General features: G+C 46.2%; 2 protein-coding genes across 12 annotated transcripts; one reads left to right on the forward strand and one right to left on the reverse strand.

Annotated features, from left to right (window-relative positions):
* The first annotated feature begins 9 nt into the window (after window positions 1-9).
* On the forward strand, window positions 10-18,907 carry LOC144036439 (periostin-like). 10 transcript variants are annotated; one of them, XM_077547098.1, is made up of 23 exons: window positions 10-60; window positions 2,960-3,058; window positions 5,363-5,427; window positions 5,557-5,714; window positions 5,837-6,001; window positions 6,112-6,258; window positions 6,426-6,570; window positions 7,960-8,172; window positions 8,356-8,490; window positions 9,368-9,516; window positions 9,943-10,079; window positions 10,208-10,338; window positions 10,421-10,551; window positions 12,456-12,558; window positions 12,628-12,695; window positions 13,103-13,148; window positions 13,221-13,256; window positions 14,786-15,286; window positions 15,365-15,400; window positions 17,744-17,788; window positions 17,928-18,014; window positions 18,418-18,453; window positions 18,535-18,907. In XM_077547098.1, exons 3-23 carry the CDS (start codon window positions 5,364-5,366, stop codon window positions 18,594-18,596), a joined length of 2,595 nt encoding a protein of 864 aa, XP_077403224.1. In that variant the 5' UTR covers window positions 10-60; window positions 2,960-3,058; window position 5,363; the 3' UTR covers window positions 18,597-18,907. The 10 variants fall into 10 exon arrangements, 7 of the variants coding, with proteins under 7 accessions (XP_077403224.1, XP_077403220.1, XP_077403221.1 ...); XM_077547094.1 differs by lacking the exon at window positions 10-60 and adding an exon at window positions 1,502-1,670; XM_077547095.1 differs by lacking the exon at window positions 10-60 and adding an exon at window positions 1,502-1,670 and having other exon boundaries at window positions 6,429-6,570.
* An 838-nt stretch (window positions 18,908-19,745) lies between these two features.
* Window positions 19,746-25,683, reverse strand: LOC144036441 (UDP-glucuronosyltransferase 1-2-like). 2 transcript variants are annotated; one of them, XM_077547102.1, is made up of 4 exons: window positions 25,581-25,683; window positions 24,516-24,787; window positions 22,912-23,607; window positions 19,746-22,824 (listed from the first exon to the last, which is right to left on the reverse strand). In XM_077547102.1, the coding sequence occupies exons 1-4, from the start codon at window positions 25,582-25,584 to the stop codon at window positions 22,246-22,248; spliced, it is 1,551 nt and encodes a 516-aa protein (XP_077403228.1). In that variant the 5' UTR covers window positions 25,585-25,683; the 3' UTR covers window positions 19,746-22,245. The 2 variants fall into 2 exon arrangements, with proteins under 2 accessions (XP_077403228.1, XP_077403229.1); XM_077547103.1 differs by lacking the exon at window positions 25,581-25,683 and adding an exon at window positions 25,225-25,560.
* Window positions 25,684-25,922: the final 239 nt, after the last annotated feature.

Genomic DNA, 25,922 nt, shown 5'->3' on the forward strand with positions numbered 1-25,922 from the left:
ACTGTACTGACAAAATGTAACCCCTAGAGGGCGACGTCATCGCGTGATAGCCGAGCAAAGGTGACTAAGTTTTCATTTCAAATTCACTTCAGTAAATCAATTCATTTTCATCCATAATGTTGTACACTTCACAAAAATCCGCATTTTGATTGACGGCGTCACAAAAAGTATTGATCCAAACAAAACAAAAAGTGAAGGAAAAAAAAATCAATTCTCCATTTTTGTGCTTGGGAGACTTTTTAAACAAGTGATGAATCCTGCTCATAAAAGTGTCAAAGATTTATTTTTTTCAAGTCATAAAAGAGAAAAATAAAAGTCATAAAGTCCAAGTAATGAGCAGACGATCGTCTCCACTTTCGGGCACCAAATCATCAAAAGCTGCTCAAGCGCCACAAAAGCATTGACTCACTTTTGCACCTCATTGCGCGTCTCTACATGCACGCGCGCGCGTGTGTTGTTCTCACAATCAACCATCAAGTAATCATCTTTAATGCTTGACTGGCTTCAACAACAAATATCTCAAACCTCTAATCGACACCATAAGAGTAAAGTGTGAAGGGTTTTTTTTTTTTTTTTTTTTTTTAACTGAGGGGATCATTTTGTAGAAAAAGACAACAACAATATTTTCAGGGAAACAGCAAACTAGTATAGTTTTTCTTCCCTCTGCCTCCAAAACATTTTAAGGTCATTACATCATTTTCGAATTGTGACTCAAATACAATGAATAATCGTTTGTTTTTGTTTTTGTTTTTTTTGGGCATTTTGAAATTTCGGAAATGGAAAAAGTGATGCTCTGCAAAACCTGTTGCTAGGCAGAATTCGTAACGTGCAAAAAAGGCCTCAAGACGGGGTTTTGAGATACATCTGTTCATTTTCAATCTTAACGACCTGCAGTGTAAGTTCATGATGGCGGACTTAAGACAATCGATCAATTGCTTCCTTTTCTTAATCATTTGAGACATCACCTGTTGCTAGGCAGAATTCACAGGCCCAAATGAATGAATTCCTTTCTTGGTATTCAATATGAAAGACACATCCTGCGGTGGGGTGGGGCACTTTTCCTCCTGCCCCTCATGCATTTTAGGGTCACTTGTTGCTAGGCAGAATTCATCTGTGGCGATAGAGGGGGGAATTTTGAGTTGCGTTTACTGATTTGAAAATAAAATCCATGCGCCGTACTCCGTCCAAAAGACAATATGGTCCTTGGGGGCACGGCGCCATTTGCCCCTGATGCATTGTGACTGCATACAAAGATGACATCATAACATAGCAGTTTTGTAAACATGTTTTGTCTTTTGGAATTGTCCGTAACGCGCGAGGGTGTCCCGGGTGCTCCGGGACGTGATGGAGGTGTGGACCAGCGAGGGAGGGGCGACGACCCGTCTGAGCTGAGTCACTAGTTTGGGTGGGAGTTGATGGGGGGGGCTTGGCCCTGGGTCTGTGTGTGTGTCGGTATAAAAGAGGCGCCTGGCCCGCCGGCGCTCACACATCTCGACAAGCGTGTTCACTTTCGGGGTTAAAGAGTGCTCGTGCGTCATGACGACTCCCAGGATGCATCAGGTGACGGCGGCCGCCTTCCTGTTGGTGGCGCTGTGCTCGCTGGCCACCGTGGACGCGTCGGCCTACGACAAGATTGTCAGCCACAGCCGCATCAGGGCCAGAAATGAGGGGTAAGAAGAAAAAGGCTTCGGGGGGGGCACAAAAAGTGCTTCCCAGTATGCAAAACAAGGAAAGGAGGTTTTTTTGGAAGGGGAAAAAAGTTTTGCTTTTAAGAAGAAAATTTAATTGAAAAAAAGAACAGGGAGGATAAAATACTTTTTATTTTTTTATTTTTTAAAGAAAACAATGTCACATCACACGAGGAAAGAAATAATAATAAGAAAAAAGGTAAAATTTTAGCCAAAGAATTCATATATAATGTTGATTTATTTATTCTTTTTTTTAGGTTACATTTTCAAGTAAAAAAAAATTCTGGCTTCAGAGTAAAAAATCTATATTATGAGTGTAAGGCGCACACTTTTGCAGAAATATTTGAAGAGAATAGCGGTGCTTTTGAGGAAAAAAGTTGCATAATTGAGAAAAAAAATGTATGTTTTTGAGACAAAATGATTCCTGATAAATTGCATTAAAAAAAGAAAATAGTCAAACAGTTGTGACAAAAAAATCTATTTTGGAGAAAAAAATGCTTTCCTGTATTTATTATTTTTTTTAAATAATAAAAGTGGTATAATTTAATATTTGGGGGGGCTCACGTGAAAAAAGTAGTTAATGTTCAAGAAAATGATGTATTATTTTGAAGGAAAAAAATCACAGAATAAAAGCTGTTTTCAGGAACCAAAAAAGTGAAGGGGAGAGGCAGGAGTGAAAAAAAGTTTCACATTTTCAAACAACAATAATATTAATTTACATACTGCTATAATAAAACAAAAAGAATGGCAAATGCACACATTATCTTTAAATGAACGTTTCACATAAAAATGCTTTTGTTCATTAAAAAATGTTGAAAGTGTGCATGTCATGTTTTTTTTTCTTTTATAGTACATTACAATTTAAGATTTAGCTAATCAATTATAATTTTTTTGTTCATTTTAATATTTTAAAGTGAAATAAAATACACAGTGCTTTTATTGTGTGTTTTATGCCTACAGTATAATTTTAGTAATATCAAAAAACTAAAAACACGTTTGAAATGTTTTCTCTTAATTGAAATGGACAAAGACGGCTTTGAATGTTGTTCATGTCCAAACATTTTTGCAGCAGGCCTAGAAATCCCAAAAAGGCAGATTGTGAATTATAAAACAAAATGACGCTTTCGAACGTGTGCTTCCTTTTGTCAGTTGAGCTGCCGCCAAATGTGTGCATTCTTTCTGTCGCCATCACTCAACAACTTCCACCTTTCCTGCCCCCTTTCTTCCTCTCACCCCCCTCCCCTCTGCCGGTTTCAACCCCCCCAATTCAGGCCCAACGTGTGTGCCCTGCAGCAAGTTCTGGGGACCAAGAAAAAATACTTCAGCACATGCAGAAACTGGTACAAGGGCGCCATCTGTGGCAAGAAGGCGTAAGTGTCATTTTCAGGCATGGCTTCCGGAGACTTTTTTTTTTTTTGCTGTGGGTTTTATTTCTTGCTGCAAAGTGAAACGGGCTTCTGGGCCTGAATGTTGCGATGGTCGCTCGTCGCCACCAAGACCATTTTGGATGGTTAAGGTTTGTAAACGTCCGCTGTTTATAAAGTAAATGTAAACAATTACTTCCGAAATTCCCAATGAGCAAACAACGCCATTAAAAGCCAGCCCGAGGATTTGCTGTTTTTGTCGTCTTTTTGACAAACATGGCTTTTACGCATGGAAACAATTTAGGACAAACGCCTCGAGACAAACACGTGCGTTCATTTGCCGACAAACCAACAACAAAACAATAAGGCTAAAGAAACCACGACTTGAACGTGAATGCAGGAAGGAAAACACAAATTGCCGCTTGATGAGGCCACAGGGGAGCGTTTTGAAAAAAAACAAAAAAAAATCCTAACTGATGCCAGACACTTGCAGTGTGTGTGCATTTGTTGACTTGTAAGGCGGTCAAAATATTAGAAACAGCTGTCTGGAAAAAAAAGAAACAGCTGTCTGTATGATGTCGCTAATTCAAACCAAAATGGCTGACTTCATGTTTGGCTAAGGGTCCCTATGTTTTTTGTGTGTGTGTTTGTTTTTCCCCGCGAGTCCTGTCATGACAAACATGTCCACCAAATTTCAAATTTGTGAAACGGATGCTGGGGCTGAATTTGGCCCCAATTCACTCCAACTTTGAAGCCGCGTGTAGCGGATGCAGTTTGGCGCTACACATGTCATTTTTCAGTGTTTTTTATTTTGAGTTGCTGAAAAGCCCCAAATAATGCTTTTAATGCACAGCGTTCACAAAACGGACGTCTGTCTCCACATTGCGTGTGGCTCTTCTTCGCTTTAGAATGCGAAGCTCCCTCCGAGGCCATGTACACAAATAGCAAACGCTGCCCCCGCTGGTCAGCGTTAGTAATGACTTTTTTTTCTAGACATTTCCCTCCCTTTTCCCAGACTATTAAGCAATAATAAAAGATGAGCACGCTCTGAACATACATTACCACGAATAAATATTATAACTCTAAATATAATCACTTTTGAATCTCGTTGTATACCACACATGGAATTGCTCCCAAATGATGGACTTCCTGTACAACAACGGACACGGGTCGGTCCTGCAGACTTTTTTCATGTGTCCTGTTGTGATCCGGCCAATTTCATGTTGATTGATGAAACTAGCATAAGGGGCTGGCTTTTCAAAAGTTCTCAAATGTTTCATGGCAAAGCCGGAAATGAGCCTTGGAATTCCCCCAAAATGGCCGACTTCCTGTTAAATGATGGCTACATGCCCCTACGCCTTTTTCTTGCGTCCTCGACACCCAATTTCATTTTGGATCGGTCAATGTGAATTTTCTCAAGAAATCGAGCCAATTCACCCAAGATGGCTGCTTCCAATCAAAATGGCTGACTTCAATTTGAGGCTCTTTTGTGTTTATGATCGACACGTCCCAAATGTGTCGATCAGTGCAACCGCTGACTGACTGCTGAGTGAATTTTGAGGGGGGTCCGAAAGTGTGTGTTTAATTTGTGCACATGTGGAGCACATCTGTTGCCTGTCAGTGGCTGATGACATCATCTTCCTGACGTCCAGCTGCGTGCGCGGATATTTTATACATGTGACACGGTGTGTGCACGTGTGAGAAAGTTGTTTCGGGGAAGTGCTGTTGTCGATTATCTTAGCCTGGAAACCACACTCCAACGGGGTGTTTTATTTTCCAAGCCGAAGTGAACGCACCGCCAGGCTGCTCTCTTCCCATTGGACGAGCACTCATCGTGGGAATGCTGAGAGACATTTGGAGGCCGAGAGTCAAATCATTTGGAACGGGAATGCTGAGAGTGTCGATTTCATTTGGGTTCGGTCAGGACAGCGTTGGTTGCGTGGATGCTGACAGAAGTCGTATCAATTGTTGAAATGCTGAAATTGCATTTTGTTCACGCTGGAGACAACCTGCATTGTCTGAAGACTGAGAGTGTAGCATTTAAGCGATACGATACGATATACTTTGATTTTCCCCGTGGGGAACTTTTTCCTGGACTGCGTCCAGCTGCAAGCGGTTGATATTGAGCGTGAAAGTGTGATTAGTTTTTGTTTAAATGCTGAGAGAGTGAAACATTTAGTGCCTAAATGCTGAGAGGCAAACATTTACTATAATGTGTGGCATTATTGTGGAAATGCCTCTTCTTGGTCTAGTAATGTCTTTCTTCTTCATGCTGCGTCTGTCTCATGTCCCTCTATCGCCCCCTTGCAGCATGGTGGTGTACGAGTGTTGTCCCGGCTACATGCATCTGGAAGGCATGAAAGGATGTCCTGCAGGTCTGTGCCTCATATTGCTGACATATTGGAATAAAAAAAATAAAATACCCATATATATATATATATATCTCCTCGGACCCAAACCCCTCTTTTTCTCCGTTGCTTTTTTCCGTTGTTCTTTTCCAAAAGTGGCCCCCATTGACCACGTGTACGGCACCCTGGGCCTGGTGAAGGCGCGGATGACGCAAGAGTACGCCGACATCTCCAAGCTGAGGGAGGAGATCGAGGGCAGGGGGTCCTTCACCATGTTTGCGCCCAGCAACGACGCCTGGGACCAGCTGGACACCGTGAGTACGCAAGCTGTGAGACCCCGCCCATAATCAGGGTCAGCGTGACGTGAGAGCCAATAGGAGCCAAGACCCCCAAGAATCAACGGTGCACTAAACTCTTGCGTTTGCCGCGATTGCAGAACGTGCGCTCGGCGCTGCTGAGCAACGTCAACAAGGAGCTGCACAACGCCTTGCGCTTCCACATGCTCGACCGGCGCCTGCTGACCAAAGACATGAAGGACGGCTTGAGCGTCACGTCCATGTACGACCGCTTGGGCCTGCACATCAACCACTATTCCAACGGGGTGAGTGGACCCGCCCGGCCAGTGGCGTCCCGCAACATTCCATACGGTCATTAAGACAATAAGTATATTGTCCGCTTGAAAACTCCAAATGTGGCCCTCGAACGCAAAAGGTGGTGACGGTGAACTGCGCCAGGATCATCCACGCCAACCAGGTGGCCACCAACGGCGTGGTGCACGTCATCGACCGCGTCATCAGCGCCGTCAGCAACACCATCAAAGGAGTCCTGGACGTGGAAGACCAGCTCTCCTCCTTCAGCGTAAGCGCTGCCTCATGCTAACTTCCTTAGCGCAGGCTAATGGTGAAGTCTGTCAAACACTTACACGAAAAAGGTTAACACTAAAACTAATAGAGACAAAAGGAAAGCAATTCCAAATCCATTCCAAAGGCATTCCAAATCCCAAACTCGGGTGACCTTTGTGCCAGCAGATGGCGGCTTTGGCGTCAGGCATGATGGACAAGTTGGACCAGCCGGGACGCTACACCCTGTTCGCCCCCACCAACGCCGCCTTCGACCGGTTGGGCCCGGGCTACCTGGAGCGCCTCATGGGGGACCAGGATGTCATTGCAGGTGTGACATCGCATGTCCGCTTGTGAGGGTTTCTGAAGTCAACGTTTATCTTTGACCGAGCACTCGCTGTGATTGGCAACCAACGAGGGGTTCGACTCTTGAAAAGCAGAACTGGACTTTGAGCAGGAATCAATAGTTCAGGCTTTTGAAAATCGAAACTGGAAAAAAGTGCTGCTTCACGCCATCATTGAGTGGATGGACTGGAAAGTCAACCGATGATACTTTAGAGTTCTGAAAGGCTCAATTCAAAAGTCCGATTGGCCCGCTTTACGGTGCTTTCCGTCTTTGGCCGCTCACACGTCAATCAATGTGGGATTCACGAGCAGCCAATGAAAACGTTGCCCTTTGACCTTGTAGTGATTGATGTCCAAACTTGCCAAACATGGCGGGAAGCACCAGCGTCCTCCAAAAGTCCAGTTTTGACTTTCGAAAAGCAAGCCCGTCATTGGTCCATTTGGGATTTGCTAACTCTCATGAGTCAGGTTTGCAGTCATCGCTTGCTCTTCACATCAAGCGGCGCGCTTCTCATAGAGTCCAATTTCCACTTTTCAGATTCAAAACCGTCTTTGGTCCAGTTGTGTTTCTCCAAAGCAACATTGTTGTTTGAATGTTGTCTTGCTCTGGCAATGTCTTCAGCATGTCGCACAGCCGTCCGTCCGTCCGTCCGCAAACGAGGACAAACGAAGCAGATTTACGACTTCCACTGTGGCGGGCGGACGGCCAAGCGTTCAGTCACGCGCTCGGCGGCCAGCCAGGAACCCGCGGCCAGCGTTGGCGTCCTCCGTGAGTCACGTCCTCCGCGGACCATTCGGTCACATTTGGCCAAAAAGTAGCTTTGGCCGCGGACGCGCTTTTCACGATGTGAACAGCGCTGGTTCTGGCAGGACTTTTTCTGTTTGCTTATTGTACGATTGCTCATTTCAAAAGCAAACGCAATCAAAAGGCTTTTTGCAGTCACGACGCGTGCGGGACAAAAGTCTGCTTAAATCATTTTTAGTCTGACTTCCGGTCTATGAAGCCCTTTCCGTGTACCGCCCCGCCTTGCCCACCCACCTACGCCGACCCACCTACGCCCACCCACCTACTTAACTCTTTGACTGCCAAAAACGTTAAATAACGTTTAGTAAAATCCTACGGAGGAGTGCCAAAGACGTTAAAAGACGTTTGTTTCAAAACAGAGCATTTGGGTGAAACTAACCATTTTCTATTGTTGATTACTGAAAAACGGAACAAGGTAGAAACTAACCTTGAGAGTCCAATCTTTCATTTGGTAGTCTGTGTGTTTAGTCCAAACACAACATTTTCTGTGGGCCTTGAAAGATCAGTCAAAATGCTTAAATCGGCTGGCACTGGCGGCGTCCCGTTTCTGAAAACGTCTTCCTGTCTCAGCCCTGGTCAACTACCACCTGCTGAAGAGCGTCCAGTGCTCGGAAGCCATCATGGCGGGCGCGGTGTACGAGACGGAGGAGGGCAGCGGTATCGAGGTGGGCTGCGACGGCCACAGTCTGACGGTCAACGGCATCAAGATGGTTCTGAAGAAGGACATCGTCACCACCAACGGCGTCATCCACCTCATTGACCAAGTTCTGGTGCCAAACTCGGGTGAGAACACGCCTGTCGGTGGGCATAGCTCCCTGCTCACCATGCATACCACCACCTGCACAGATGGACACAATTGGCCTGTTTTTTTGTTTTTTTACACATGAACCAATTTAGTGTTGAAATGATCTTGAGAACTAACAGCGGACCATTCGCATATCGGTGGCCATTTTGTGTGTGTTTCAGCCAAGGATGTGATGGAACTGATCGGCACAGGCCAGAGTACCTTCAAAGACATGGTGTCAGAACTGGGCTTAGCCGCCGCTTTGGGTCCCAAGACGGAGTACACGCTGCTGGCCCCCCTCAACTCGGCTTTCACCAGTGAGTGTGTCGCCCGACTTTAGCGGATCTGCTTGGAAACGTGTTCCTCGGCCAAACCAATTGTCTTTGGAGGCTTTTAACGACTAAACAAAGTTGCCTCTGAAGACACTTTGACTTTCTGACTATCATCAGTAGATCCACCAAAAAGTCTCAAGAAGCCATGTCTGAAAAGCAGCCATCTTTGGCTCGTATCCGGGATTCCTACAAAATGTGAATGACTCACCATTAAAAGCACAACATTTAGAAAAAATCCAGCCCCTGAAACCAGTTTTTCTGCGCAACATGAAATTTGGTCGACTTACCTGTCATGAGCTTCGCTACGAAAAAGTCTCACGAAGCCACACCTGAAAAGACACAGGAAGTCTACAACTTTGGTTTGAATTGGACATTTCCAGGAATCCTCGGTCCTAAAGATTTCGCCACCAAATTTGAACCTTATATCAGGGTTCATTAACTCCGGTCCTCAAGGTCCGAGTCCTGCAGGTTTGAGATGTTTCCGCCCACCAACGCACTTAATACAAAAGATCAGGCGTGCTGATGAGCAGCTGATACGAAGCACATGTGCTAGTGGGCGGAAACATCTCAAACCTGCAGGACTCGGACCTTGAGGACCGGAGTTGGTCAACCCGGTTCTATATTATAAAATGGCTCGCAAAGAAACGGAATGTTCATCTTTGTGAGTGGAACATGCCGGCAAATGTCTCAAAAGGTCGGATCTTGACAAGCTGCAAGAACTCTTGACATTCTCATTTCTTGCCAACTCCGTCTTCTGGCGTTGAGTCCTCCGTCTGGCGTCGCTCCCGGTGGAAAAAAAAAACCGCGCTCACACATTTGAAGTGGCCATCTTCCTGTCCGTCTTGTTGATTGCGTTTGCCAGACGAGGTGATGGCGACGGACCAAACGGCGCTGAGGTACCTTCTGGAAAACCACATCTTGAAGCTGAAGGTCTCGCTGAGCGAGCTCTACAACGGCCAGCAGCTGGAGACGCTGGCCGGGAAGCTTCTGCGGGTCTTCATCTACCGCACGGTGAGCTCCCGCCGGAGGACTTGTTGGGGAGGATGCGAAGAAATGCCGGCAAATTCAATAAAACTCTGGCAGAAGGAAGACCCGTGTTGCTCCTTCTAAGTGAAAAAAAAAACAACCTCATCTGGGTTTGCTTTGCCTCGTTGACCTCCTGTTGATGACAATAAGCAGACTTTCCACCCCGGTCGGTCTCGGGCAGGTTTCGCAAACATTTTGGGCTCCAGGAGCACCTCACAGGAGCCAAATCCTTGCCAGACCACCTGATAATCCTTTTTTTTTTTTTTTCTGGAGAGCTCAGTATTGTTCATTCGGTAATTTTACCGATCTGACATGTTTTTTTATATATATATATTTTTTTGTATTTTTATTTTTTACCTCCTGATATTGCATATGAGATGTTTTCTTGCCCGGTGGTCTGCGGCGTTTTAGGCGGTGTGCATCGAGAACGCCTGCATGGTGCGCGGCAGCAAGCAAGGCAGCAACGGCGTCCTCCACCTCATCAGGACCATCATCAGACCCTCGCACAAGACCACCTACGACATCCTCAAGGCCGACGGACGCTTCAAGTGAGGACAAGCGTTCCGATTAAACGAGCTGCTTGTTTTCAATTCTGACCGCCGACCCAAATCGTGCTTGCTCAAAAAAGATGCCGGTTTTCTCTGCTTTCATTCTTTGGTGTTTGCGATCAACGCAGAATTTTCCTGACACTGATGGAGACGGCCGATCTGACCGACCTGCTGAGGCAGGAGGGCTCCTTCACCGTCTTCGCACCGACGGACGAAGCCTTCGCGGACTTGAGCGACGACGACATGACGCTGCTGAAAAGTCCGGCGCTTGGCCTCATTCCGGCGCCGATTCGGCAAGCTGGCAAAATCCCCCAAATCAAAGCGTCTTTGTCTTCTGCCAGGCGACCCGACGGCGCTGAGGACCATCCTGCTCTACCACGTCAGCCGCGGCATCTTCATCAATGGCGGCCTGGAAGGGGGCGTGACCAATTTGCTGAAGACGCTGCAGGGCAAGAACCTGCGAGTTTTGTCCGTAAGTCAAGTTGCTCCATTCCTTGAAACGGGCTTTTTGTTTTGCTCGCTTGTTTTGACTTACATTTAAAATGACTTCATTCATTTTTGCCTTAATTTATTCTCATCCATTAAACAAGCGGTTGCTTGAAACGTGTAATTAAAAAAAAAAAAAGAAGACGTTTTATTTATTTTAGGCCAATTCCTTATTATTAACTTAATTATAGAGCATATAACAAATAAAAACTGGAATTAATTAATCATGTTACTTTGGTTAAAACAAGTCATTTCACATCCACATTTGAAATGTTGATGTTAAATAACTGCTAATTAATCATATTTTAATTAATAAGAATTAAAAGTGAAAATGAATGACTGATTTTAATAGCATAAACTCTTTTGCAAAATTTTGGGAAAATTCATGTTTATTAATCAACTAAAAATAAACACAAATGTATTATTGCTGTTTTAAAATAAACATACATTTTTAAAATGTAGATGTGTTAATTAATGATAAATAATAAAGTAACAAAATGATAATTATATTTTATTTCAAAATACGAGACACTATTGAAACGAAATGACTCAATAGTTGGTTAAGTAATTGAGAATGAATTATTTTTATACCGTAAGAAAATTTGCACAAAACCTAAAACAAATTTGACATATGCATTTGAAATGTTTGCAATTAAACATGTTGATTAATTAGTCAGTTTTTCGCCTATAAATGATCAAATAAAGAATAAGAATGAAATATAGCTCCACATTTTGAATGATTGAATTTTTTTTTTTCCATGCGGAATGAGCAGAGCCATTTGTCCGTTTTCCAAATCCAATGTGGCGTCTCTTGTCGGGCTGCGATCTGCGGAGGCGATCCGGACGTGATTCGGAGCCGCACGCCGTCATTTGCATTCGGGGGCGACACCCGAGCCTCCCGTCAGCCCACCGGGTGACTTCTAACGTGGGCGTCAAACGCAAAGCGGCGTGGGGGGGGGGGGGGAACGTGATCCGCCTGGGACTCAGCCGGGCCTCTTGATTGCAGGAAGTTCTGTCATTATGCAGATGGGCCTGCTTTCGACATCAAGTCTCGGAGTTGCCAGCAGGAAGTAACTTCTTGTGGTGACCAAAGACGGTATTAACGGAGGAGGAGATTTTAACGGCGGTCTTGGTTGGCGTTAATTACATTTGGCGCCTTTCTCTTTTCCTTCAAGTTTTCAACCTGCTCTCATTTGGTCATTTTTCATCCGATTAAAAAAAAAATGAGAACATGCTCGCGTTCCCCAAACGCTTGCCGTTCTAACGAGCCATTTGTGGAATCTGCATCTTGAACCGTTAAGTCGTGAGAGGCTTTTGTTCGAGGTGTGCGTCTGTCATCCATTTCAGTTGAGTGTGTGCGTGACGTCAGTATGTTAACGTTCCAATGTGTGTGCGTGAATGTGCATGTTTCTTAAAGGGACAGTAGGATACTTTTAGCTGATGTTGATTATGGTTAACTTCCACATTTCTTGACCGATTCCAGTCGTTTAAATTTTAAACTGTTCAGCTCATTTACATTTTTTAAATGCATTAAAATAAAAAAAACACATTATTATAAATATTTTTAATTATTATTTTTTTAATTAAATGGAATGGACTGCTATTTAAATACTGCTTTTTTAGCTATTACAAGTGCTACTACTAAAAGTGCTACTACTACTACTATTGCCACAAGTACTACATACATGCGTCTTTCCTGGAGTCAGCAGTCCCATTCAAAATTTCCGCGGGAATTTTTCTTACATTACATTTGTCATCCTCGTATGGGGATTGCTTGGTGATATGTTGTAAAAGTTTTAGGCTACTGGGAAAAAAAAAAGCCTGACGATTTCAAGTGAAAGGATTTTGATGACGGCCACTACCTGCGAATGTTCCTTTGCGTTTATCCAGGTGAACAACTCCATCCACGTCAACTCTGTGGACGTACCTGACAGCGACTTGATGGCCACCAACGGCGTCATCCACGTCGTCAACAACCTTCTTTATCCAGCAGGTTGGCACTCGCTTCAAAACGGACACAAAAAGCCGCTCGGCTCTGCTGATGTCGGACGTTCCTTCGCAGATCTTCCGGTGGGCCGCGAGGACCTGCTGCTCCTCCTCAGGAAGATCATCAAGTACATCAAGATTCAGGTAGCAAAATACACATCGTCAGTCACAAAATCGGCGACAAGCGCTTACCTGGACTGAAGCAATGACAAAAACGTGCTGAGTTTGTGATTGTGCCGCCAAATCGACCTCCAAAGATTTCCTTAGAAAAAACACACGCAAAATTATAGAGTACAAAGCGAGTGGATGTTGCACAGACAAGATCCCAAGACTGGCAGCAACTTGTAAAGCCACAGACTGGCAACCAATCCTCCAACATCGGACTTGCGGCAAGCATTTTCTCTCCGATATGTCGAAAACCTTTGGTTGAGATGTTTGCCGTCGGAGAAAGCTGCCTTCTGCCCCTTAGAAGTGACGTCACGGTCAAACGGTCAATTGACTTTGGTTCAGGGACTCTGCGTGACCCTCCTACTGGTTTTTGTTCTTCGTAGTACGCGCCAGGATTCTCTTACATGGAGATCCCCCTCACCTTCCTCAGTAAGTCTCCATCCTTTCCAGAGCCTTGCGTGCCGATTTCTGCTCAAGCTAAAGCCACTTGTTTGTCCGCAGGGAGGACCATCACGACGACCAAGTACACCCACAAAGGTAAGCGCTCGGACTTTGATGTATCGCTTTGTGGTGATGGAGTTCTGAGGTGGATCTGTGGGATGTCAATCAGTGCTCGGGTTGATGTGTTTGCTTGGATGACGGAGGCGGGCCGATGCATCCGTTTGAAGGGAAGGGCGGGGCTGCAGTCAAGTCCACCTTTTTCCAGTCCAAGTCAAGTTCGAGTAACAAAGATCCGAGTCGCGTCTGGAAAACCTTATTTGAAGGAAGCCGTTCATTTTCGAGAATGAAAACATCGTTGTGCTCAGTCCAGTCAATACAAATATTTTGCAAGTCCAACGGCCGGGTCCGAGACAAGTCCCGGTTAAACGGCGAGGAGTCTGGATCAGAATCAAGTCGGAGACAACGGTAACAACAACAAAAACACGTCGAGTCCGGACACAATCACGACGGCACGAGTGGATCTGTGTGTGGCAAAGCAGTGCTTGGATGGATCGTTTTTTAAATTGCTGCTTGGAAGGAGGATCACTTTACAGAAAAAGGATCGCTGGCATGAATCGGTTTGCGATCAACAAAGGGCTTGGATGGATCAGTTGGAGGTGAAGAAATGCGGAAGTGGATCTGTTTGTGAAACGCGAGTCCGTGCTTGGAAGGCTCCGTTTGTGCCGAGCGAGTGCGTGCATGGATCGATGTGGTTCGGGCAGACGACGTTTGGGTTGGATCCGTTTGGATCCGTTAGTCCTGAAATGGATTTGGTTGACGTAAGTGATTGGATGAAAGTGTTTGAGGTGACGGAACGCTTGAATGCATCCGTTTATAGTGAAGGTCTATAAAGACTGAATGGACCAGTTTGATGTGGAAAAGAAGACTTTTTTTCTTCCACATCAAACACAGAAGTTGAATGAATGAGCAAAAATCTCACCGACGCACTCCAGAGTCTTGCCAGAAGCCTCGAAGCTCCGGAATGCGGGCCCGGACACCCGAAAGTCACATTCGGGTGTTTGCACTTTTCCTTAATGGCCTCTTATGGGATTTGTGCCCAAAGCAAAATATTTGAAAGTCTTCATGGATGGAATCCTCCCAAACTTGCAGACTGGGATTACATTCATGCTTCCTGTCGTCATCCGCTCTTAAAGTCCGCCGGGAGCTGTCGGCAAATCCAATCCTGGCATTTGGTAATGAGCTCGTTAGGCTGTCGTGAACTGACGAATGCCTCAAGCATTGAGAAACACAAGAGATAAAGCAGGAGGGACTCTCGGGAGACGGCAGATAGCAGGCAGCGCTCGTGCTTGTGAGGGAAGCGATTGGATGCCGCCCCTGTTTGAAAGCCGAACCCGGATTTTTAACCCTAACTTGACACGTGAACCATGACTTGTAATCCTCATGGCTACGCTGAAACTCCTCACTCTGATTTCAAACCCTCATTTGAAACACAAACCCTGGTCTTGAAATCTTAAAGTCAGATTTGCTTTGGTAGTTACAGAAGACATAAAGGGACAAAACATGTACATGTTGAGTGAAGTTAGTTATCGCGGATATCTTGTGCCGACTGTAAATGTTCCTTACAGTCCCCGAACAAACCGAAGTGATCCGTGTCATTGGAGGGGAATCATCCAACACCAAGGTAACCCGGGTCATCGAAACGGACCCAACAGTCACCCGGGTGGTGGTGGACGGCGAACCTTCCGTTACCAAGGTAACCCGGGTCATCGAAACGGACCCGACGGTCACCCGGGTGGTGGTGGACGGCGAACCCTCCGTCACCACGGTAACGCGGGTCATCGAAACGGATCCGACGGTCACCCGGGTGGTGGTGGACGGCGAACCCTCCGTCACCACGGTAACGCGGGTCATCGAAACGGATCCAACGGTCACCCGGGTGGTGGTGGACGGCGAACCCTCCGTCACCACGGTAACGCGGGTCATCGAAACGGATCCAACGGTTACCCGGGTGGTGGTGCAGGGCGAGCCGGTGATCACCGGAGTCGTGGGCAGGGAGCCCTCCATTACCAAGGTAACCCGAGTGATCGGGGAGCCCGGCGTAACCAAGCTGACCAGGGTCATCGAAGGTAAGACTCGGTCCACCTTCGGCAACTTTTGATGGCCTCGGAATGCCGGGAGCTAATCGATGACTTCTGAAATTTTAGGTGGACAAGTGGAATCACAAAGGAAGACGATTTCAGGTCAGTTTCCCGTCCTCAAAGGATGTTGTTGATTGTGTCTAACAGAAACATCATCATCATCATCATCATCATCATTCCAACTAATCTTGGAGCTCCTCAGACATCATTCTCATGGTGTGCACCGCAAATTCCCAAGAAAGTCCGACTCGTCTAGCACGACTCAGAAAAAGAGCCTGTTGGCTTCGCTGTTTGGTTTTTAGAAAAATATGCAGGACAACTAAATCTTGCCTGCTATTATTCAAAATGCGTACGTATGGCGTGTTTAAGACCGAATAGTCTTTCCTGGTCGTTATCCGACGACATCAAATCATTTTGAAAAAGTGTCCGTTGGGTTCATTGATATTAGCGAAAATGTGAAACAAATCGTCTCGATTGCTTGTGAAAAAACAAATACAAATTGTGTGAAGGCTCTAAACCTTCGCCGATATTTATGAAAATGCATTGTTAGGTGCATTGAAGCCTGGAACCAAATCGGACCACTTTGGTCAAGACTCTAAATCGTACCTGATGTTTATAAAAATGTTATGTTTTGTTAGTTTGTTGCCGACTAAATCATCTTTGATGTTTACACGGTTGAGAAGTTACCCAAATACTTTCAAATGATCTCTGATGTGTCAGGAAGAGAAAAAAAAAATCTGTTTGGTTTGCTGAAGACTACTGAACTCTCAGAACTTTCAGCCTGGTCATCAAGACGTTAATAGTCAACAACACGTACGGCAAAGTTTGAAATCTCTGGACTTACCAAAAACGCAACAATTTTTGAAAACTCAAAATCATTTCTGATGTTTCCAAAAACACGGACGTTGTGTTCATTGACTCGACTTTAAATGGTTGTTTATGACAAAGCCATTTATTGGTTCTTCCTTCAAGGCAGACGACTCATAAAGTTGTTTTGTGAGAGAGAAAAGCAATAAATCAGTTGCTCAGCCGAAGTCGTAAATAACATAGCTGACAAATTTGTGGGTCGGTTCGCGGCACGTCTGGAAAGAACAGCTTGAGCAAAAGTTGTTTTTTGCACGGAAGCAGCTGGATGCAACAACATGACATTTGGATGTCTGACAGATACGCAAAAACAGACGCCTCAAAACAGACGCCTCAAAACAGACGCCTCGTTGAGCACGTTGGCCCGTTCAGGCCATAAATCTGCGTGTCCACCATGGACGGAACTTCAGAAAGGCCACAAAATTCATGCCTCACATTCGTTCCTAGATCGGGAATCCGTACCAAAAATGACCTCATGTCACTTGGCACCAAACCAAGAAGAGAAGGCCCGAGTCGCACGGGAGAGGTTCTAGTCGCAAGGGCAAAGGTTTCTCGTTCTACAGAGAAGATTGTTGTCTGTAGTCAAGCTTTTAGTCTGAAAAATGGTTTATTTTCCTTAGAGAAGGTCTCAGGTCAAGGTTTTAGTCCCAAGTAAGGGTAGTAGTCCCAAGAAAAGGTCATAGTCCTGAGAAAAGGCAGCAGTCTTTAGAAGGTAATAGTCCCAAGAGGTGTTGCACCTCCGAGAAGGTTCTAGTCTTGAGAGAATGTTCTCGTCCCCACAGAAGATGTTGTTCACTGAGAAGGTTCTAGTCCCCAGTGGAAGTTTCTACTCATGAGAGAAGGTACAAGTTCCCGAAAAAGATTCCAGTCCTGAGAGAAGATCCTAGGGTTTGTTACCAAAAGAAGACACAAGTCCCAAGTTAAGGTTCTAGTACCAAGAAAAGGTCCTAGTCCCCAGAGAATGTTATCATCCCAAAATGTCCCAAGGCAAGATTCACGTCCTGAGAGAAAGCTGTAGTCCCAAGCGGAGGTTTTCCTCCTGAGGTAACTCAAGGTTCTAGTCCAAAAAAAACGTGTTGTTCCCTGGAGAAGGACCCAGTTTTGAGAGAAGGTTCTAGTCTCTAAGGAAAGTACTCGTCCCAAGGGAAGGGTCTCGTCTCAAGTGAAGGCTCTTGTGCTGAGCAAAAGATCTTATCGCAAGTGAAGGTTCCAGTCCCGAGAGAAGGTTCTAGTCCTAAGAGAGTGTTTTACACGCAAGAAAAGGCTCTCGTCTCAAGGGAAAGTCCTAGTCCTGAGAGAAGATTTTTAGTCCCAAGAGAATGGTCTCGTCCCAAGTGATGTTTCTAACCCAGAGTAAAGGTTCGATGAGGCGTCTGTGTGTGTGTCTCTGTCTGTTGGTCTGTTGTGTGTGTGTGTGGTGGAGGTAGAGGCGTCTGTCTGTCTTCACGTCAGGCCCCTTTACGTCTGTCCGTCCATCCGTCCATCCGTCCGTATGTTGCTGTTTTGTATGGCGGAGGTGGTAGGATCTGTCTGTCTGTCTGTTGAGATGAATTGATGGCCGACTTTGGACAACCTCCCAAGGTGGAGCGATGGTCCCGGTGGAGTTCCAGCCGCATATCATTGAGGGTACGGCCTCCGCTCACACTTCCAAAAAGCAACTGGAGTCTTGAATGTGTCTTGCTTGTTGATGTGTTGTGAACAACAACATTCAAGTGCTGCTTCTGATGTTCAATTCTTTTTCACTGGCTGTTGTTGGCCAACGCAGGACCGGACTTCTCCAGAATCACCACCATCCACGGCAACCCCGACCTGATCGAACTCGAGTCCGAGAGGATTACCAAACTCATCCAAGGTTGGTTGCTTTGTTTGTTGCGGAACCTCCAAGGTCAGAACATTTGGACTAGGCGAAGTCAAGTTCAAGTTGTCTTTGCCGTTTAGGTTCTTTGAAGACTGTCAAGCTCAAATATTTCGGGAGATTTAGGGAGAGTTTGACAGTTTGTGCTTGTCTAAGCTGTCTTTGACGTTCAGGGAAGCGTCCAATGTAGGTTTGTTGGAGAATTTTTGGTATCTAGTCTTTGATGTTTGGGAAATACGGCAGGGAGGGACGTAGACGTCTGAATCGTCTTGGATGTTGACCGAAAACGAGTACACTAGTTTTGGTTGCCCTCTTTAATGTTTGGTTTTGATGGAAGTTGGAGTTTGGCGGTTCCGTGCATGCATTTGTGCAAGTAATAACGATTGTGTCCCTGTTGCAGACGGCGGGAAGTTTGCCGCCGCTAGGAACAGGCCAGGTAAGAGCAACATTCACTCAACGACCGCATCATGTGGACTTGGACGCATTGTTGAGCTCGTCTTGTGGTCTCGGTCCTCAGCCGGCATGAGGAGGAGGAGGACACGCTTGGTCAGGCGTCACCGCAAGGCCACGCCCCAGTGAGGGCGGAGTCCAGCGCCGACAGAGTCCAGCGCCGACCGATTCAATCGGGATCAACCCAGACAAAAGAAAGCTCGTCCCGGTTCTATTTTTCTATTTGGATCGAAAGAAAAGAAGATTGTTGTGCTTGAGTGCGGCCACGTTCGTGCGACGAACGATTGCTGTGATCGAAAGGTGACGACGTGATGACGACGTTTTCGGTGTTTTCGATGGTGCTTGCTTGCGTTCTCTAAAATGGATGCTTTGAAATTTGTGCTCCAATTGCATTCGTTCTGTAAATTATCTCAACGTCAATAAATGACATTTTCTAAATACGTGGAGTCTAAACTCTTTGATGTCTATAAAAACTTTGAGTTTTACAAAAATGCCTTAAGTGAGTTTGTTGACACTAAATTGGCTTTTATGAGAACGTCAGGATTGTTTGTTTGCTTAGTTCTGGTCCAAATCATCTTTGATGTTGCAGTACAACGCAAACCCTCTGTTTCTCGTAGACTTTATCGGTTCTGACATTTCTGTTTTCGGTAGTTTTGATGGAGACTCAATTGTCTTGGATGTTTCCCAGAGCAGGTACAAATGATCGGTAGATGTGTCAATCATTTTGGATGTTAATGAAACCACAAGCGTTTGATTGGTTGACCTTTTGTTTGTGTTGATGTCAAAACGAGCTTCACTTTAGAAAAGGCGTGTTATCAAATCTGTACAAAAATGTTTACACTCCGTACGTGTGGTTCGAAATCATGGCAGGTTTAATGCAAAGCGGGCTGAAAAAATGGTGCCGGGTGCCGTCACAACCTTGAAATGATCCGTGATTCTTATTCGCCCCTGGTGCCGTCTCAAGTTAGCGCAAGAACACCTGGCAAGGCGTCAAGTGGACGAAAGACAAACGTTGGCTTGCAGGATGAGGCCCAAACGCAAACGTTTGCCTTCCTGCCCTCAATGGCGGCGCAAAGTCACTTCAGATGGCGATTGGAAGGATCTCTCGGAAGTCACAAATTGTCAACGATGTCGATGGAAATGTGGACATTCGGCTTCCTGAAAAGTCGTCTTTGATGTTCAGGAATTTGAAACGTCTTTGATGCTGTAGTAAGATGAATACTTACTCTTCCGTGTTCATGATGTTGATTATCAAAACATACAATGAGATCAGTGAAGTCAGGCATTACCTAAGGATTTTATTACACAAATTAGTGGACAGATGAGATTGGCCGCCACCCGCGCCATCTTTGATTCTCAACTGTGACGCCCAACCCCCTGCTCGTTCCTCTAATTCTTTGTCCTTGCAGAAGACCCTCCCAGCTAGTCACATGGTACCTCCTTCTTTTCGTCCCGCTCGTAGTCACATGATGGAACACAGATAATGAGATAGGAGTTGACGTTGTTTACAGAAGAGACTGAGAGACTCTGAGGAGCCGTCTTAAACACAAAGGGTCTAATTTACACTTTCGCTTGCCCCCACAATATGTTCTCAGGAGAGAACAAAGAGAAAACCAACCCCCTCACATCATTTGAATTCTCACACAAAACTATACTGAGTAAATCAAAGCAATTTTGTCCAATTCTAAATAGTTATAACTAAATCAAAACAGTTATAATTAAATTGAAACAGAATATTTACTTCAATGCTTAAGAAAAAACAATCTTCGAAGATGTATGATTTGTGAAAAAGAGCAATTTAAGGTTTGCGCCGTCTTTGAAAAAAAGCATAAAAGAGTCTTTGAAAATGAAACAATTCAATTGTTTGATGTTTAAGGAAAAGAAAAAAGCCCGCTGCGCACGTGGCGACGTGCGGAGTAAAAATCCTTTCCAGAAGCTCTTTGATGTTTTACAAGAAATCCATCATGGAAGCACCTCGTTAAGCCTGGAAACGTCTCTGATCATGAAGCGTCACGTCCGCCTTCTGCACTCGGACCTCCGCTCCATCCGCAGGTGCCTTCTCAGGGTCCGAGCCAGAAGCTTCCCCACTGACGGCTCGGCGCTCCGTCCGTCCGTCCGTCCGTCCGTCCGTGTCCAGCTGGCTAAATTAGCAGCAGATGAAGCTGCAGAGGCCACATCTGCTGCATCTGGACTCGTCAAGTCAGCCGTTTGGTCGTAGGAAACCAGGTCAACACGAGCAAAAATTAAAACCTGTTCAAAAGTGGTTCTAGTACGACTTAAATCCAGTGCTAAAATTTATGGGATCTTCAAACCAGAGGAAAAAAAAAGGCATTTTCGGTCTTGGAAGATTCTCATTCGTGCTCGAGTGGATACAAAAAGTTTGCATCCTAAATCTTCTGGGACGTTCGCACAAGGCGTACGTTAGGTTCTTCGAGGACTGAATCATCTTCGATGTTTACAAAAAATGCGTCTTTGAAGACAAAATCATCTTGTATGTTTACAAAAATGCGTACGTTTGATCACCTCAAAAATAAATAGCCGTACATTTTTCTAAAGTTGCTTCCCTCAGGCTCTTTGATGACTAATTTGACTTAAATGTTTATGAAAAGGCGCTCATGAGTTGAAGACAAAATCAGTTTTATGTTTACGAAAGAGTTGACTCCAAAATGATGTAAGAAAAATGTGTACATTATTAGCATCTTTGAAGACAAAATGATGTCAGATGTTTACAAATATGTGCACGTTTATCAACATCAACAGGAACAAAATACAGATTTGGTTGACTAATGACTCCAGTTTGACATTTGACACATTTCTTTTCATTTCCTTTGACTTACTTTATGATGTATGCTTGGAACCAAACTATTGTTACTGTCTTGTCTCGTTTTCTACTCTGATCATTGGAATGCGCAAAGAATCTGGTGGTTTGCGTCGAAAAGGGCGTGGTCGCAGTGAGCAAAATGTCCTTGGAAGCAACATGGAAGAAAACATGTGCGAAACGCTAATACGATGATGACGATGACGATTCCGTCTTGTTTGATTTTCAGCAGGGATGTATTTTGGGAAGTCAACAAAATGTCTCCTCGGCGTTCCCAGCCACGGTGACATCATCGTTTCCGCCAGAGCACTGCAAGCTTTTTCCATCCCAAGCTTTGGCCCAACACAAACGTCACGTGTAGGAAGTGGAAAAAAACACTTGAGAATCAGCACACGTCGTCTTTGATGTGCACAAGAAGTCGGCATACGAAAGTCCGAATGGTCTTTTTTGGTGAAGAATCTAAATTGTCTTCTTTGAGAAACTCGAGATCATCTTGGATGCTTTCAAAACGTCCTCGGCTCCGATGTTGAGCAAAACGAGGGACATTGGGTTCGTTGAAGGCGAAATCATCTTCAAGATTTGAAACCGTATCACTCATTAAGCCCGAATTTCAAACCTTCATGCAGATTTGATACCCCAATTTGGTTACTTAACGTTGGCTTCAAACACTAATTTGAAATCAGATCCGTATTTGAAAATGTCAATTAAGCTTGAAACCTTAACCTCAACTTCAAGCCTTTATTTGAAACCCAAATCTTAGCTTCAAACGCTAATTTCAGCTAACCATCATTTCAAAGCTTAAATAGGCTTGCAATCCTAACTGTTGTATTTAAAACCCTCAACTTGCCTGAAATCCTTATTTGGCAGCCTAACCTCGGCTTCAAGCTATCATTTGAAAATTGAAATACGAGACCAGATGCAAAAGTTTGTATCGGTCCTAAATATGGACGCGGCACATTCTTATTGTTTTGCTTTGTGTTTTCTCGTCTTTTTGCAGCAGACGATCCTGACAAGAGCCACGGCGGACAGGACCGGGATGGTCGTAACGGCCACCAGCAGCAGGCCGACGTCAACGCCGTAGTACGCGTACCAGGGCATGGCGTAGGCCCGGGTGCGCAGGTGCGGCGCCCCCTTGTGGCGCATCACATACTCTACCCAGAAGACAGCCTGGTCCAGAGGCGTCATGGGCTGATCCCGGTGCAGTTCCGACAATCGCCGCATGTTGCGTCGGTAGCGGTCCTGCCCCAGAACCTCCTTGAGGCTGGACTGGAAGCCGTGGCTGAGGTCCACCAGCTGCAGGACCTTGGCGGCTCCTCTCCGCTCCAAGCGCGCCAGGTTGTCAAACTGATCGAAAAAGAGCGGGATGCCCACCACGGGGACGCCGTAGAAGATGGCCTCCTGGAGTCCGTTGGTGCCCCCGTGGGCCACAAAGACCTTGGTCTGCAGGTGGCCCAGGAGATCCTTTTGGGGCATCCAGTCCACCACGAGGGTGTTGTTGCCCAGCGTGGACGGCCGAGGTCCCTTGTGACGCCAAATCACCTAAAGCGGAAAGACAAAGCGGAGGATTTCCGTTGCTTTTGCTGCTCGAGTGAACCCGAAAGGAGGAAATCCTTCCGATTGCGTCACCTTCTGCGGCAGCCTGGCGAAGACGGCGGCGATTTCCTCAGCGTCGCTCTGAGGGATGGCGTCCACCAGACTGCCGAGGCTCATGACGACGACGCCGTGCTCGCCGGCACTCTGGACAAAGTCCTCCAGGTGCGCGGGCAGCGGGCGGGCGGCCCGGCACTGGAAGCCCCCAATGTAGACCACGTTGGGCATGGCGGGCCGCGGGAAGTCAAAGACAAAGTCGGTGCGGAAGAGCCAAATGTCCGCCTGCTGGAGGAGCGAGTTGATGTCGCAGCCGCCCCGGATGTGCTTCTCGCAGAGGGCGCCGTAGATGGGTTCGATCAGGATTTTCTGCTGGAGGGTGACCAGGGCGTAGAAGAAGACGTTCTTCACCCTCTGGAAGAAGTCCATGCGGTCCGTCAGGCCCGAGCCCGGCACGGGGACGTAGGAGAGGGGCGAGGGGGCCATGGCGAAGTGGCCCTCGCTGCCTTGGATCCAGCGTACGTTGAGCGCCAGCGGAAGCTCCAAGTACTTGGCCAGAATCACGCCGGGAGCGATGGCCGGGTCGGTCAGGACCAGGTCGAAGCGGGAGTCTCTTAAACTCTGGATCCTCGCCTCGTCGTCCAGCAGCTCGGAGAGGGCGGCGGCCCACACCGAGTGGGCCTCGTAGATCATGTTGGCGAACTGGCGGTGCATCGTGCGTCCTTGCCGGAGGTTCTGGGAAAAGTCAATCGCAATGTCGGACAAATGCTAACGTTGCTAAACACTTGAATGATCATTTCTAGCATTTGTCAAAAGTGAACAAGCTGAAAGTTTTGCACTTAGCATTGATCAAAGTTTGAGGCACACAAACAACTTGAAAACGTGGAGAGTCATTGAGGTGGTTGTCAGTGTGCCGTGGACAACGTTAGCAGCAGCAGTTATTTGGGTTGAAAAATGTCAGATATTGTGTTCTGTTCCCACAGGCCGGACAAGACCCGCTCACAGGCGGGTTCTGGCCTGCGAGCGTTTCCAACGCATTATTTCAAGATGGCTAACCAGTTGTGTGAACAGCACGATGGCTCATTTTGCGCCACTTCATGAGCCAATCACAACAAAGATGATTGCACTGTTGAAATTAGCAGCCAATCGGGTGTCCCGTTGTTGAGCGGCAGCAGGAAGTGACGACCGCGTCATGCACTTGCCATGTCTTTTTTTTTTTTTTACCTTCCAAGAGCTGCCTTTCTCTGCCTCTACTACAACTAGCTAAAAAAAAAATAAAGTTAAAAGAACATGAGCAACGCTAATCATTGAATGTCTCATAGTTTACAAGTCTATTGAATTCGGTGAATCATTAGTTAAACTACTGATTTTATGTGTCATGGATTTTTATTCTTTTAACGAATTAGCTACTGAATTGTCAATGCTACTAGTTGGCAAGCTAACAACTTTCAAAGGTGTGTGCGGCTAACATGGATTCATTTCAGACGACGTCATCCTTTTGTGGTGAGCGTACGTTGGATTTTTATTCAAAACTGGAACCTGTTGCTATGTTTGCATTACTGACTGTTAGCAATTTGAAGAGTTGGTCATTTTGCTGTAGTTTTTTGTTGAGTTGAATTTTTCTCCATGGGTTCGGATGCTACCTTGATGAGCTCCTCAATCAATTGAAAAAAGTCGTTCCATCTTCCCGCCACGTCGATGGTGACGGCGGTGTAGAGCGGCGAGGTTCGAGGCACGTAGACGCTGTTGGAGGCTCGGACCACCGTCAGCTGGTGTCCTCGCTGGTGCAGCTCCTCCAGAAGAACCTTCATGTTGATCCAGTGGCTGCCATCCATCGGGAACACCAGGATGTTGCCCCCGTCGCACCCGGACAACGCCAACAAGACCAGCAGCGGAAATGCAACAGGTGGGAACGCTGAAACAAATCGTTTTGGGTTGTGATGAGATTTCTTCAGGCAAACTTCATGCATTTCATAGCCCCGCCCCCTAACCCCAACCATCCAAAAGGATTGCATTTCATAGCCCCTCCCCCTAACCCCAACCATCCAAAAGGATTGCATTTCATAGCTCCGCCCCCTAACCCCAACCATCCAAAAGGATTGCATTTCATAGCCCCGCCCCCTAACCCCAACCATCCAAAAGGATTGCCTACCCCCATTTCTTACCCTAACCCATAACCCAATTCAAACCTAAACTCCTCAAAAAGAGGTCTGAGCTTGTGGGGACCACCAAAATGTCCCCACGATTCCAAGTCGGTCCCCACAATGGTAGTTAAACCTGTAAAAGCACGCGTGTTTGGGCCCCACAACGTAGCAAAGACAAAATCACACACACCCGAGCTATTTTCCTTACAAAAATGTCCTTTTTTTTCCTGCTGAAGGCACTTTGGTGTGCTCAAGGTTCGGTGGCCGCGGCCCACTAGCAACGTTGTGCCTGAAGCCTTGCGAGGCACAACGTTGCCAGAAGGAAGCAGCGACTCGGCTTGTCATCGGCAGGTCAACACAGAGAGACCGGAAGAGTCACAGAAAGGTGTAGAAAGTGAAAGTTCATTTGTGGAAGTTATGCAAAAAAGAAACACGAACAGTCGGACGTGCATGCAAAAGTTGGCACAAGGTCAAGTTAGGGTCACCTGGAAAGCTGCTAGTGCATTTTAGGTTGATGGTGAAATTTCACCCCAAAGCCTAATTTCCCCTCAAAAGTCAACGTACCCATGGTGGGGATTCACAGCAGCGATGGAAACGGACGGCGGGGACGGCGGGGACGGCGGGGACGGCGACGGCGACGGCGGCGACGGCAGCGTGTCGTAACCGCAATGTTGGACTTTAAACTGGAGTCACACGTGAACGTTTGATGTCGGGTCACCTGCCAAGATAACAGCAGCGGTCACGTGATCGGCACGCTCGCTTCATGTCGCAAGCTTGACAAATCTTCTTCTAAAAGTCAACTTATTTTTTTGTGTCATCAATAATTATAGGCGCATCTTAATCAATGCGCTTCTCGAACCTTTTGCGCCAGCAAAAAACAAAATGTCGCCCTCCAATAATGCTAAG

Source organism: Vanacampus margaritifer, chromosome 16 (genome assembly GCF_051991255.1).
Source record: "Vanacampus margaritifer isolate UIUO_Vmar chromosome 16, RoL_Vmar_1.0, whole genome shotgun sequence".
NCBI classification, from domain to species: domain Eukaryota; kingdom Metazoa; phylum Chordata; class Actinopteri; order Syngnathiformes; family Syngnathidae; genus Vanacampus; species Vanacampus margaritifer.